The sequence below is a fragment of the Phocoena phocoena genome, chromosome 4 (assembly GCF_963924675.1).
Source record: "Phocoena phocoena chromosome 4, mPhoPho1.1, whole genome shotgun sequence".
NCBI classification, from domain to species: domain Eukaryota; kingdom Metazoa; phylum Chordata; class Mammalia; order Artiodactyla; family Phocoenidae; genus Phocoena; species Phocoena phocoena.
The window spans coordinates 77,062,193-77,077,784 of record NC_089222.1 but is presented as its reverse complement, the minus strand read 5'-3'; the positions used below and the strand labels follow the sequence as shown (position 1 = coordinate 77,077,784).

Below are 15,592 nucleotides of genomic sequence, written 5' to 3'. Positions count from 1 at the left end.
GAGGTCCTCTGCGCATCACAAATCCCTGCACTATCTCTTAACATATAATAATAATTAGCCTTCAAAATAGCTAAACATCACTCATTTAAAGTAACTGAAGGAAAGGCTAATTTTTTGGAATGAATTTATGTATTTATTTTTTTATTTTTGGCTGTGTTGGGTCTTCGCTGCTGTGCGCGGGCTTTTCTCTAGCTGTGGCGAGGAGGGGCTACTCTTACTTGCGGTGCGCGGACTTCCCGTTGAGGTAGCTTCTCTTGTGGTGGAGCACGGGCTCTAGGCACGTGGGCTTCAGTAGTTGTGGCGTGCAGGCTCAGTAGTTGTGGCTCGCGGGCTCTAGAGCACAGGCTCAGTAGTTGTGGCACATGGGCTTAGTTGCTCCGCGGCATGTGGGATCTTCCCGGACCAGGGCTCGAACCTGTGTTCCCTGTGTTGGCAGGTGGGTTCTTAACCACTGCGCCACCAGGGAAGCCCAGGGAAAGGCTAATTTTTATCATCATTTTAAAAAATAGGAGTCAGAGACTATCTGAAAAGAAAGGGGTACTTTAAAAAACATACAAGAAGAGAAGTTTACCGCTAATTAGTAGAAGTTGTGCTAAACTGGCCTTATTTAGCTGGCTCACAAGTGGGTGCTTCCAAAGTGCTTGTAACTGTCTGGAGTAGGCCAAACAACTCCTGTTTCATCTCATTTACATTTTACATCTACTTAATCAACCCTGATCAGATAATACACAGATGTCGCTAGAGACATGCAGGTAAACCTGGGCTTCATCCAGATTTACTTTGGACTGATTCTAAATCCACAGGCTCTGAATGAATGTGGATTTGCTGTACCCATCAACGTGAGTCCTCATTTTATTGAGCAATTCTATTCTTAGCTCTTCAAGGGGGAAGCAGACAGAAAGCCCTTCCCCTCCATTCCATTCCCCTCCCAGGACGGCATTTAACATGCCGCTCCTGCCAGCTGGCGGACAGCCACGCCAATGGCCCTGTCAGCACCGGCCGAGGAGAATGAGAAACTCAACCATAAAAGGCCACAAATGCAGCCCGTATGGTGGTGATGGCGGAGGGGAGCGGGTGGCACCGTGGGGAGCATGGGGGCAGGGGGCGCTGGTCACAGAAAAGCAGTTCCAGGGACTTGACCCTAACGTTCCCCCCGCAGGAGCGGGTGAGAGAGAACACCAAGGAAAACTGGATACTGCTGCGAGCTGACGGGTGGGGCGTGGCACCAAATCAATACTTCAGGTTCCGGTCTAAGTGGCGCCGATCCCCCGCCCCCAAAGGGTTCCTGACTCCAGGAGGAGACAATTAAAATAAGCATCCGGAGTCACCACAGAGAGAGCGAGGGCGTCCTGTCTTTTATAGATGAGAAACCTATTCCCTGAGCCTCTGGTCCGCCGGCCTTCCCAGAGATAAAACTCCTGACCTAAGGAAACTAAAGAAAGGGGATCAGATCAAAGAACACCAGGTGAAATCCAAAACTGGGCAGAAGGCCTAAATAGACATTTCTCCAAAGAAGATATACAGATCGCCAACAAACACATGAAAGGATGCTCAACATCATTAATCATTAGAGAAACGCAAATCAAAACTACAATGAGATATCATCTCACACCAGTCAGAATGGCCATCATCAAAAATTCTAGAAACAATAAATGCTGGAGAGGGTGTGGAGAAAAGGGAACACTCTTGCACTGTTGGTGGGAATGTAAATTGATACAGCCACTATGGAGAACAGGATGGAGGTTCCTTAAAAAACTAAAAATAGAACTACCATACAACCCAGCAATCCCACTACTGGGCATATACCCTGAGAAAACCATAATTCAAAATGAGTCATGGGGCTTCCCTGGTGGCGCAGTGGTTGAGAGTTCGCCTGCCGATGCAGGGGACGTGGGTTCGTGCCCCGATCCGGGAAGATCCCACATGCCGCGGAGCGGCTGGGCCCGTGAGCCATGGCCACTGAGCCTGTGTGTCCGGAGCCTGTGCTCCGTGGCGGGAGAGGTCACAACAGTGAGAGGCCCGCGTACCGCAAAATGAATCATGTACCACAATGTTCACTGCAGCTCTATTTACAATAGCCAGGACATGGAAGCAACCTAAGTGTCCATAGACAGATGAATGGATAAAGAAGATGAGGCACATATATACAATGGAATATTCCTCAGCCATAAAAAGAAATGAAATTGAGTTATTTGTAGTGAGGTGGATGGACCTAGAGTCTGTCATACAGAGTGAAGTAAGTCAGAAAGAGAAAAACAAATACCGTATGCTAACACGTATATATGGAATCTAAAAAAAAAAAAAATGGTCATGAAGAACCTAGGGGCAGGACAGGAATAAAGACACAGATCTACTAGAGAATGGACTTGAGGACACGGGGAGGGGGAAGGGTAAGCTGGGACAAAGTGAGAGAGTGGCATAGACATATATACACTCCCAAACGTAAAATAGATAGCTAGTGGGAAGCAGCCGCATAGCACAGGGAGATCAGCTCGGTGGTTTGTGACCACCTAGAGGGGTGGGATAGGGAGGGTGGGAGGGAGGGAGACGCAAGAGGGAAGAGATATGGGGACATATGTATATGTATAGCTGATTCACTTTGTTATACAGCAGAAACTAACACACCATTGTAAAGCAATTATACTCCAATAAAGATGTTAAAAAAAAAAAAAAAGAACACCAGGTGAAAGGCTTTCGTGTGCACCACGTATGAAGGCCCGAAAGTGCTCTAGGACCAGCCTGTTATGCATCTGCTGCTCCTTCGCTGTCCTGAACGCCTGCCACGTGTCTGTGGGGGGCAGTGGGCTGAGCATGACGGACAGTGGGAGACCAGTTAGGAAGCTAGTTTGATATTTCAAGAGAGAGTTGACCAGGGCATGAAAAACACGGTGACTGAGATGGAGAGGAAAAAGTGACCTTGACAATCAGTCTGAAGACAGACTCTGAACCCAATCCTGGGATGTAGGAGATAAGAAAAAGGGAGTGGATTGGGGATTAGGAGGGCAAGGTGACCTCAGAAGAGCAGTCCCTGAAGACTAATGGGGCCTGGGGGTGAGGCTACAGGGAGTTGAAGATTGTTGCCAGGGAGGTGAAGAAGGAGACTCAGAGGAGAGACTGGCTCTTTCAGAGGGTTTGGCCGTGAAGAGAGAGCAGGAGAAAGATGCTAGGGTGGCCAGAGTGAGACGAGATACTACAGGAGTTATGCGTGCCTGTGCGCATGGCGACGATGGGAGAGTCCTGGCAACATTTATGGGAGAAACTGGGGAGAAGTTGAAGAGAATGGGGGTGGCAGGGGTTGGAGCCCTCAAGAGCCTGGGGTCCGGAGCACAGGAGAAAGGTGGGCAACACCCAGAGCCTGGAGGGTGGAGTCAGCACGGGCACAGATAGAGAGACGCCTGCAGGTGTGGGACCACCAAGCTAAGCAGGTTCATGCCTGATGCCTCCTATTTCTCAGAGAGGCCAGTGGCCAAGGCCTGCAGGGTAGGGGGGTCTCGAGGAATGGCTGTCTCGGGGTGTGGGAGAGGGCACTGATCAGCGCTGACACCTTGGCTGAGCCTGGACACTGACAGAGCCCAGCACTGAGTCTGCAGATCGATGTGGTCTCTCTGCCATGCCCCAGACTCAGGCAGAGCGGCAGTGAAGTTGAAAGGCAGCACTGATTCAAGGTGAGGGTTTGTGAGGGGACTGGGGTTGGGGGCAGGGAGTGGACCAGGGGGAGAAGAGGTCACAGGGGCTAGCTGGAGAGAGCTGGAATGGTAGAGCTCAGAGTCTGGCTAGAAAGGGAAACCGGGAGGGGATTCATAGGAAGAGGAAAACGCTGTGTGTGCAAGGTCTGGGATTCTCAATAAGCACGAAGGGCAGCAACAGTGTGAGAGCAGGGAGTGGGAGAGCAGGGAGAAAGGGAGCCTGTGGGCAGAGGGAACGCGTGCTGAAGCAGTGGTCCCGGGAGATGAGGCCTGGAAGTCCATCATCCCGCCTTCCCTACGCCCCGTCCCCAGACTCACCCACAACGGTGAGGTTGACCTGGGCCTGCCTGCTGCCCAGCCTGTTCTCCACCAGCAGAGTGTAGCAGCCACAGTGCTCCTGGCGTGCAGCCCGGATGGTGAGCTTGCTGACATTCTCACTGTTCTCCACCTTGATGTGCTCACTCTCCTGGATCTGGGACAGAGAGTGGGGTAGGCACTAGAGACTTTGAGCCAGAAAGGAAGGGGGCTCCGACCCACACTCCTCACCCCTGGGGATGTGGATGCAGCTGCCCGAGCTGTGTGGGGCTGGTCTTGTCTGGGCTCTGAGCTTCCCCCTAAGCGGGGAAGACCCCCTAAGGTCTATACTCTGAGCTTCCCCCTCTCCTGCATCTAGAGCCAAGCTGCCCTGACAGGGTCGAGATCTGGGACAAGCAGGGAGGGTGCTGCAGGGTCTGGTGGCCGGGAGTGAGCTGTCACTCTCTGCTCCAGACCGGAAACGGGGCACATTCCAGCGCCCTCCGCTGCTCTGGGATGGGATGGTGGGAGAACAGATTTGATCAAAGTCACTTACAAAGCCCACCCAGTGGGTTCTGACCTCTTCTGTGCCGTCAAATACCACAGTCACCAGCCAGATGTGGCTATTCAAATTTTAGTTGAGTGGCAAATCATCCAAATGTCCATCAACGGATGGACAGGTAAACAAAATGTGGAACATCCAGAAAACGGAATATTATTTGGCCATAAAAAAGGAATAAAATATTGGTTCATGTTACATCATGGATGTGCCCTGAAAACGTAACGCTAAGTGAAAAAACCCAGACACAAAAGAACACATATTGTATGATTCCATTTATATGAAATGCCCAGAATAGGCAAATCCAAAGAGACAGAAAGCAGGTGAGAGATTGCCAGGGTCTGGGGGAAGGGGAGAAATGACTACGAATGGGTCTGGGGTTTCTTTTCGAGGTGATAAAAACGTTCTGGAATTAGAAAATGGTTATGGTTGCCCAACCTTGTGAATATATGTACACTTTAAAAGGATGAATTTTATGGTGTGTGAATTATATCTCAACAAAGCTGTTATAACAATTTTTAATTAACTGAAGTATAAAATCCAGTTGCTCCGTTGCACTAGTCACACTTCACGTGTCCAATAGCCACATATGGTTAGTGGCTACTCTACTGGATAACAGACATAGTACGATTACATCACTACAGAAAGTTCTGTTGGATGGAGCTGGGACTTGGCTCAATGTCTCTGAAGAGGGTTGAGATTCCATCTTACTTCAGACACCACTAGCCCAGACAAAACCCAAGCAAACATGCTTTGGGATAAGGCCAGCTTCTCTTCTTCATCTTTTGAGTCCAACTCTTCTTTCTTCCCCAGTACTAGCCTCCCACCTCCGGGCCTCAGGACAATTTGAATGGGTTGGAAATAGAGCAACAGAGGGCTCAGAAGAAGTCGTCACACCTCCTGTAGAGGTCCTGATCCAGGGCCAGCCTGCCGGTCTGGGGCCCCTGTTGAACAGGTACATGGGCACACACTACCAACGTGGGATCAGAAAAATGGCCAGGCTCCCCAAGTTTCTCTAAAAGGAACTGGTTGTTTGGAAATTCAAACATTTTCCTGTAGGACTGTTGTTATAAATGGAAGTTAGATTTCTGGGTCAGTAAGCCAAAATTCTGTTTAACGTACAATTGATCTACTCAGATACTCAGGTGCACTTTTCTCTCTCCAGCATGTGGTAAGTTTAAGTGGTTGCCACAGATAGGGTTCAGTGAGCTGGCACAGAATCACAGAAAGCTCTAGAGTCTGAGAGGTCATTTAGGTCACTGGTTCGATTTTCCTGACTCCAAGTAGAATTCTAGACAGAGATACCCAAATCAGGTGGGGGCCATAGGTGGTTTCTGTTTTTTCCTTCATATTCTTCTCTATCACACAAATTGTCTATAAAACAGGCATCCTTGCTAGATGTAGAAGAAAAGGTTATTAAGAGCTCAGATTTGGTGGGTGGGTGACAGGGGTGTGAGGGGCTCTCCCATTTCTCAGGCCCCTGTGATGAGCAGCGATGCTGCCCTTCATCACAGCATTTCTCATCCCTTTCGGTCCAGGACGGCTCTGGAACTTGTGTGGGTTGTTCTCGGGCCACTGCCCTCTGTTACTGACCTGCTTTCGGAACTTCATCCAGGTGCAGGTGATGGGCTGGGTGCCGGCCACTTTACCAAACAGCTCCACGGGCTCTCCTGCACGCACCTTTTGGTCCTCAGGAAACTGGATGATCTGAGGGGGCACGGCTGGGGGAGCACAAGGGAGAGAGTGAGCTCCGAGGAGGAGGGAGCCTCAGACATTCTAATCTCATTCGACGCTGCCAGCCACATTGGTCTGTTGCTTCTCTCTCACTTTCCGGAACCTTCAGGGTAAGACTGAGCAATGACCACTGCTTCAGACACCTGGGCTGACGGATCTGCTAGGTTTGTTGGTCCCTTGATCCTGATTCCCTCAGAAGTGACCCACACAATTTACAAGGCATGATTCTCCGTTCGTTGGTTGTTGTGGAATTTGTGCCTTACCCTAATTTTTTGAGTCTGTGACCTTACTCCTTTATTAGTTACAAAGCATCTTGCCTTCTAACCTCCAGGTCACCCTGGCTGACAGGCTCAATATGGTTCACATCCTCAAATGTCTTTCCATGGAAAACAGACAGGGCTTCCTATCACAGGGACATACAGAGCAGAGCATGAAAACAGCACAAAGTGGATTATCTCAGTAAGGGGCAGACTGGAGGACAGAGAGGTAAGCAGGATTTCACAGCAGGGATGGGAAAGTCACCAGTATCGTGTAATGCTGTCCATACCAGAGAAGCAGGAGAAAAGGCAAGTAGTGGAAGAGGGTGGGGGACCAAGGTGTACAGAGACTCTTGGGGAAATTTCAGCCTGAATAATGCAGAGCTTGAATCGGGGAGCGGGGTGGGACCACATCCCCAGTGGGCAGTCTAGCAGAGCAAAGGGTAAACTCCTCATGGCAGATGACTCCCTCGCCCGCAAATGTTGCTGTGACCAATTACCTGCCTTCGGAGGTGTCTTGGGGGCAGGTTTCTTTTTCACAGTTGCATCACCTGAAACAAAGAAGTTCACAAGTTATTTTCTGTTATTTATTTATTTTTTTACAAGGCTCCTGAATCCTAGGAGGGCACAGTCTGATCCACTGGCCCCTCATCCAGATGGAGCCCTCCCTTGAATATGTGTTTCTGGAGACCTTGCAGTCGCACATGGACAACCTCATGAGCGACTGAATACCACTTCTCAACAGGGCCTCTGGAGGGGTCCCCGGAGCCTCCAGGGAGATAAAAACTCTGAAAAATGCTTGAGCTTCCATTGTCCATTTCAATGGTGATAACCCCAAACTCACTAACTCTTCTCTTACCCTTTCAGGAAACTCATAAGGGAAATTATGTCAGATAAACTGACCAAATTTAGTCCTTGGTGTGGATCCGAGGGTCTCAGGCTTCCTTTGGGTCACAGACTGTGGACTGTGGCTTTTATGTTTTAAATGTTTGTTGAATGGATCAATGAATGAACAAACAAATGAATGAACAAACCAATGGTCTCCTTCATTCTTACCCCCCACCATTCTCCAAATAACTCACATGGGAAAACTGACCCAGACAGACCAGTTTTGCCACACAAACCTATTCATTTGTCTAAATAGCAATATGGTGAATACGTAAAAATATCCTCAGCTACCTTCATAGCTTATCTTCATATTTCTTTCAGGTCTTTGTTCAAAAGTCATCTAACATACTTATCCAAGTGAAATGAAAACCTACATGCACGCAGACACCTGTATATGAATGTTTGTAGTGGGTTTATCTGTGATTGCCAAAAACTAGAAGTTATCCAAATGTCCTTCAACTGGAGAATGAATGGACTGTGGTACATTCATACAAGGAAATACCACTCATCAATAAAAAGGAACAAACTTCTGATATACACAACATGAATGAATCTCAATGATTCATTTTTCTCTTCTGCTAAAAGAAGTCAGACTCAAAGGCTGTGTACTGTATAATTCTATTTGTAGGACATTTTAGAAAAGGCACAACTGTAGGGACAGAGAAAAGGTGGGTGGGGAGGGGTTGACTACTAAGGGGCATAGGACATATTTTAAGGTGTAGAAACCATATCTTGGTCGTGGTGGTAGTTACAGGACTATACGCATTTGTCAAGAACTGTGCAACAGAATGGGTGAATTTTACTGTATGTAAATTATAATATGAAAAATGGGAAAGAGTTGCTTAACCAGTGAGATCCTCCCTAACCACACTATATCAAATAGCTGTGGTTTTATAATAGATTGTCCTTGTTTTTAGGAAATATATACTGAAGTACTGAGGTATAGAGGACACCACATGTGCAACTTACTTTCAAACCGTTCATAAACAATGTGTACGTATGTATGTATACGTGTATATGTGTTTGTGAAGAGGTAGAAGGAAAGAGAGGTTGAAAAAGAGAGGAAGAGAAGGAGAGAGAACATATAATAAAGCAAAAATGATAAAACAATATTTGAAGAATGTGAATGAAGGGTATACAAGAAATATTTGTACTATTTTTGCAACTTTTCCATAGTTCTGAAATTATTTCAAACTAAAAGTTAAACAGAAAGCTAAACAATGTTTTATCCAGCCAAGATGATGTAGTTGTTCAAATGAGGGAGAAAGAGAAAGCAGTGTCTGTTGAGGAGATGGCTGGGAGGTGCGACACAGGGTGGACCTGAGGACTCGAGATGATCTGACCTGGAGAGAAGAGCCCCATTGATCAGGAACAGAGTGACTCAGAGTAGAGAGTCAGGGTGATGTTTGGTGGAGGGTGGCTGGAGCACAGGGCTGGTTTCAGAGAGCAGTGGCACGAAGATGGCGTGACAATTTAAAGAAGATAAAAAATTCAGTTCCTCGGTCACACTAGTCACATTTCAAGTGCTCATAGCCATGCATGTTTAGTGGCTTCCATATTGTGTAGACAGAGAGCACTGCTATCATCACAGAAAGTTCTATTGGACAGTGCTGGTCTAGAATGTCAAGTTTGAGAGTTAGGTCTCTGTCCTGAGTAACAGGAAGTCCTGACACAAACGGCAGTCCAACTGGGCTAGAGGACCCCTGGAGGTCTTTCTAGTTCCAGGGCACAAGAATATCCAACTAGGAGGCTATTGCCATACTCTTAGGAGAAACACATCAAGGTCCAGCCTTGGCAAAGGCAGCAGAAAAGAAAATACAAATGAGAGATGGAAGAAAAGTTAAAAGAATTCCAGGGCTAAACAAGAGGGAGGAACAAAGATTTCTCAGGGACATCTTCCTTGAAAAAATGGGAAAAATTTTATCGATGGAACGTGGAATCTAGGAGTGAAAGATGAGGAGTTTGGCTTGGCTCAAGAGAATGTGGTCGATGAAAGAGTTTAATCTGTGTATTGGCTAGAAGCCCAGGATCAGAATTCTACAGATAGCTGGTGGAAGCTGAACGAGAAAGATTTTAGGATCCAACATGCAATCATTAATGGAAACTGTGAGGATGGGTCAGTTCTTTGGGGAAAAGAGTACAGTGAAAGATGAGAAAGGGCCAGGGTCTGATCTGAGCTGATACTCTCAGGGAGGAGCTGGGCTGAAGGAGAGAGGCTGTGGAAGGACTGTCCCTGAAACCCAGGGTGGAGGAGGATGGGTACTGGGAGGATACGACCAGCATCAGGTGATGGGTGGTATTTGAGAGGGCAGGTTCTGTGGGATGGTGGGGTTAGAAGTTGCTCTAGAGTAGATTCTCAAGGACACAGCTAGGGAGTCAACTAATCCATCCAGAATTCTGGAGGTGAAAGGGACAAAGAGAAGCAGGGTGAAGAAGAGGAAATGTCAAGCTAACGTTTCTTCCAAGGTGAGAGAGAAGAGAACAGGTGTGAAAGCAGAAGGCTAGGACTAGGTAGAGAGGGAGAGGCCAGAGACGCTGGCAGGGAAGAGCCTGGGAAAGCCAGATCCCTCGGGAGCGGGTACTGGATAGGATACGGAACCCTCAGAATTGGCCGAGCCGCAAAGCCCCTGCTCCCCTGCATCCAGGGCAGCTGGAAGGGAGACAGCACAGCTGGAAGAGAGCAGCCCTCAAGGGAAGGAAAGAGGGGCTCCTACCAGAGCCGGGATCTGACCTCCTGGGAGAGGGAAAGCCATCTCTTCAGAGGAACTGTGTGGAGGGCTGTTGTTATGGGCTGAGTGGTGTCCCCCGCAGTCCATATGTTGAAGCCCTAGCCCCCAATACCTCAGAATATGACTATATTTGGAGACAGGAACTTTAAAGAGGTGATCAAATTAAAAGGAGGCTGTTAGGGTGGACCCTCATCCAAACCGACTGGTGTCCTTATAAGAACAGGAAATTTGGGCACACGGAGAGACACCAGGGATGCACACCTAGAAAAAGGGCCGTGTGAGGCAAGAAGCCCGCCACCTGCAGGCCAAGGAGAGAGGCCTCAGGAGAAAACAAACCTGCCGACACCTGATCTCGGACTTCCAGCTTCCAGAACCGTGAGACAATACATTTCTGATGTTTAGGTCATCCAGTCTGCGGTACTTTGTTATGGCAGCCCTAGCACACTGTAGCTGCAGATGAGCTCTGGGGGCAGGGAAGGAGGGTGCCAGCCCCTGGAGTGGTGGGCTAGGAGTTAATCAGAAGGCAAGGAAGGGCACAAAATGAAAGCAGATGACTCCAAAGTGCCCCCCTACACTATTCTTGGGGGCTCTGGGTAAACCTATCTGGCCAGAAGTAGAGCCTGAACTAATAGCAATATTTCTATGTTACGGTTAAATAAGATTGAAGGCCAAAGTTTTATGGTAGTTCTACAAATTTCGAGCACCTCCTGTTTGAATTGGTTAGCATTTGAAACTGGTTTGGTTCCTATCAGTAACAACTATTTGAAACATTAACAATGTTCTGTATCCTCTTCTATACATATTTTATAGGACCATCTGCTGAAATCCATTAATTGCGTTCTGGGCTTAGAAAAACATATTTAATGGATTAGGAAGCAGAGTCACTGGATTATAATCCTGGTTTCTCGTAGAGAGCTAGACTCAGCAAGTTGAGTTTCTAACCCATGATGTCATCATCCTTTTTCTCATTGGGTTCTTACCCCAACCAAACACAAGCAGGGCACTTCACGCTGTTTCCATTTCATGAAAAAGGAGATGGATTTGAATAAAAGTTAGATGACTTGCTGGCTTTATAAAACGACATGTGGCCAAGTTAGAAATAGGACTTAACCCTCTTGCTGCCCAGTGTATGGCTGCTTTCCTCCTGTTTCCTCTCGACTCCAGCTGACACTCTGCCCCGTCCTCAAACCAGGTCCTTGAAACCTTTCTCTGTCCCTGTGCAGAAATGCAGTGGGTGTAGGCTCTGGCACTGGACTTGGGTTTGAATACTGCCCTGTTACTTCCTAAGCTGTGTGACTTATAGCCTGTTATTTAACCTCTTGGAGATTTAGTTTCCTCATTCAAAGAATGTGGGAAGAATAAATAAAATTTGTGGTAAAGAATTAAGCTACATTGTAAAGAAGGTATAGCAATAAAGTGCAAGCTCTAACACCAGCCCTACCACCCATTCACCTTTCTTCCCCAAACACTTCCCCAGAGGACTGCTCTGTACTTTCCTTCACCTGTTTAGTCTCCACACTGTTGGTCAGGTCAGCTTTATACCTACACGAGGTCGCTCATGCTGCACCTGAAGCTCCTTCCCCAGTTCAGGTCCTCAGTAGAGGGAAAATTCTTGCTGGTCCAGATGCCCAAACTCTCAGTACTTCTTGGGTCACTAACTAGTTTCTTTTCCTCTGGATGCACCCTTCTTATTATCTTATTATTGCTGTCAGCCCTTTGTCCCTCATTCCCTTCTCCAGCACCCCAAACTTTCTGTGCTAGCCATTGCCAGAGAGGAGTATCAAAGAAGGAAAATAAAAATAAAATCCAACCATCTTTGCTAACCTCAGACACAGGGTGAGGCAAGGAGGGCAGAGTGTCCTTTTTTTTTTTTTTTTTTTTGGCGGTACACGGGCCTCTCACTGTCGTGGCCTCTCCCGTTGCGGAGCACAGGCTCCGGACGCGCAGGCTCAGCGGCCATGGCTCACGGGCCCAGCCGCTCTGCGGCACGTGGGATCTTCCCGGACCAGGGCACGAACCCGTGTCTCTTGCATCGGCAGGCAGACTCTCAACCACTGCGCCACCAGGGAAGCCCTCTGAGTTCCTTTTTTTTTATCCCTCTTTCTGCTGCCCTCATTTTCCCTGGAGCCCAGACCTCTCTCCTGGGCCCACCCATACATCCCACTACCTGACACCATTTCCCTAGGCACATACCGCAAACCCAACACATCCAAAACCAAATCCAGGTTCTTCTCCCCATACTGCTTCTCATCCCCATTTCTCCCAAGGCCCCCTCCCTGCCCATATCCGGTCACGAGCTGACATCTTTCAATTCCATCAACGAGATAACCTCCTTGGTCCCACTTCCACATCCCCGCTGTCACCATTCTAGTCCTAACTGTACCACCTCCTAGACCTCTGGTCCCCTGTCCCCACACTAATACATCCATCACTCGGTGGCCAAAATGGTCTTTCTCAAACGCAAGTCTGATGTCACTCCACTGTTGAAACCTCTCCAGTGGCTGCCCACTGCCTCCTAGGATCAAGTCCAACTCACCAGACAAGGGCCTTCAAGATTTGTCCCCGACTTTCAGACCCAGCCTTCTTTCTAACTCTTGGGGAACACCTTCACCCATGCCCTGTATGCTCAATGTCAGTGGTTCTCAAAATCTAGCGTGCACGATGATCACCCGGGAGACTTGCTGAAAACACAGATTCCTGACCTTCCTGGGGTGTGGATGTTGCCGGTTCCTGTGCCAGCTTCTGGGGGGCACTGCTCTGTACTCTACACTGAAGGCCTTTCAGTTTCTGCAATGCCAGGATTTTGTTGTCAACTCTTCGCTGACTCTTGCACATTCTGGGACAGGTCTCAGCTCACGCATCACTGCTGCCAGGCTGGGTCCCATGACCCTCCAAGGCAGTTCAATCAGTAGTCATCACAAGGCACTGCAACTGCAGAAACCTGCCCCCAACACGCATACACCCCAGCAAGCTCCCTGGGGACAGGAACGGGGCCCATCCTGTTCATTTTCTGTATCCCCAGTGCGTAGCTCAGTACCTGGCACAGGCTTGAAAACAGGTCTTAAAGGAATAAATGGAACCCCCGAGGATCTCTGTTAACATGGGAATTCCCGAGAACACTCCAACGCACTCCTGGGCTCTGGGCTCTGATGCTCAGAGATAAAGCCCATTGGCTTGAATCCTTGTGCAACTTTCCACAAAAAGGAGAAGGTCCCTTGCTCTGTTACCAGTTAGATCAAAGCTGCCAGGTGCTGGGCCTTCTACCCCAGACAGGGGACTGAGGCTGGAAGAAGTGAAGCAACCCAATAAGAACATCACAAATCAAAGCACTGAATTTAGAAGGTTCCTGGGAAACATGGGGCTGGGCTGGGAAGGCTGGCCTCCAATTATCTGGGTAATCCATCTTCTGCTTTTGCCCCAGCCTGCCCCCACCCACCTAGTCCTGGCCTCATGAACCTTCCTCTGCCCTGGGAGGGCAGAGGTCAGCACCCCACAGAAGTTTCCAGACTGCTCAATCTGAAGACACATGAGTCCCTCTCTCCAGTGATCTCCAGAAAGATCAGAGCCAGCAATTGGGAGATATTTACAGAGCCTGAAGGCGGGTCTTACAGCTTCAAGAGGGTCTGAGATAATGGAAAGCCAAAGGGAATTGGGGAGGTGGCATGAACAGCTTAGGGTACAGGGAGGTCCCTGGATCTCTGCCTCTCCGGGGACATTTCCTTTTTTAGGTAGCTAGCTAAAAATAGACATCAAACCCTTCACAATTCCCAAAATCAGCATTAACTTTCTGCCACGAGCTCCTGAAGGGGACTCGGGTTGGGTGACGTGTGGAGGGACAGCACCCACCCTGCAGGGCTGTGTCAGAACAGGACGGTGGAGGTGAGGACCTGGGGATGGAAGGCTGAATCTCACTGTCCTGCACTGGGGGAGGCTCAGGGCTCCAGGGGACTTGAAAACCGCCCCCAGCAATGTCCCTCTCCCTCCCCCCACACACATTAGGCCCTTTCCAACCCCTCCTTACAAACCTGTGGAAAAATATTAGTCATTTTCCCAGAATGAACATCTCTGGGCAAATTTCCTATACACATCCCTTCATAGCAAAGGCTGTCATGTAAGAAGATTCCAGAGGAACACTGCTCCTCTTGTTACCGCAAACACCCAGCCCTGAGCCCCCAGGGCACGGAACGTCAGGACAGTTGTGAAAGAGGCAGCCCAGTATGGCCAGGACAGCAGTGTCAGTGTTGTTTGATGGGCATCCTCCAGGCCCTTCCCTGGGAGGACCCATCCTGCCATTAAACTGGCTTGTGGGAGACAATGGAAGAGCTGGGAAGGATCTGGAGGTGGCAGCCCGGGAGTGGAAGCACAGGTCCACATGCATGGTGTGGTGGAGGGTGGCATGACCACCATCACTCCTCAGAGACCAGTATTTTGGTTGGGAGTAACAGGGAGTTGGTGCCAGCTTTCAAAGACATTCATGGAAATAGCCCCACTTCTCTCCCAGGGTCCCATATCTTTCCTTGTCAAGCAAGTCTTGATGCCAAGTCTTAACCCCTCCAGCATTTCCTTCCAGCCCTCTGAATCCTGGAGAGAGTTTGATCAAAAGAAAGATTTGATCCTGGAGAAAATCTTCTGGATAACTGGACACTGTTTTTAATATCCAAAGATGCTTTCAAAGATGACTTTTGGGTTCAGAGAGAGACACAAACAGGAGACCAAGGCAAAGATATCTAAGAGCATCGTAATCTGGGATAGTAGTCAGTGAGGTCAAAGTGACCGGTATGAGAGGTGAAGCTCAAGGTCAAGGCCAGGCATGGAACATAAAGTGGTGCTCCACCTGCATCCTCCCCAGATCCCAGAAGCAGGGGAACTCATAAATACATTGGAAAAGTGAAATACCTATTATATCCCTACTTCACACCAGGCACTGAAATTTCAGAGATGGACAGGCACTGGTTCCCATCCCCTAGTTGTAAAAGCATCTTGTGGATGTTCGTCTATCTCTTTCCTAAAAGACCGTCAGCTTTACGGACTGATAGGAGGAACCCCTGAGCCTGTTATCGCACTGGCAGTGCCTCTCTGTATTTTCTCAAACCATCCTTCAGCCCCATCAATGCCTCTCTCACACAAAATTCCAGTCAGATCCCCTCCAGCTGGACACACTAAGCCTGGACTCTATGCATATGGCCTCCTTCCCATCAGGATATCTCTGCTGCTGTGTGTTCATGCTTGCCGGAGCTTCCACCCTTCATGTACCAGATGATACAAAGGGTGTTGGCCAACCCCACCTGCGCTGTATCACTCCAAAGAAAAGCATTCTATTGAATGTCTTGATGTCACAGCTGGAAAAGGCCTGGGGGGTTAGTTGGAGAAAGTCTGCATTTGACAGATGCAGAGGGAGGAAGGGCTTTGACTAAGGCCACATGTTCAATTACAGGCAGAACCAAG

At 48.6% G+C, this 15,592-nt stretch overlaps 1 protein-coding gene across 8 annotated transcripts in view; it reads right to left on the bottom strand.

The window, feature by feature from the left end:
* Window positions 1-15,592, bottom strand: part of MYLK (myosin light chain kinase) — a 178,841-nt gene that overhangs the window by 42,414 nt on the left and 120,835 nt on the right. For all 8 annotated transcript variants that reach the window (XM_065876030.1, XM_065876031.1, XM_065876035.1 and 5 more), the window contains 3 exons: window positions 7,031-7,081; window positions 6,133-6,260; window positions 4,005-4,158 (listed from right to left, as the gene is read on the bottom strand). In XM_065876030.1, the coding sequence (XP_065732102.1) occupies window positions 4,005-4,158; window positions 6,133-6,260; window positions 7,031-7,081 (333 nt within the window). The remainder of the gene's footprint in view (window positions 1-4,004; window positions 4,159-6,132; window positions 6,261-7,030; window positions 7,082-15,592) is intronic.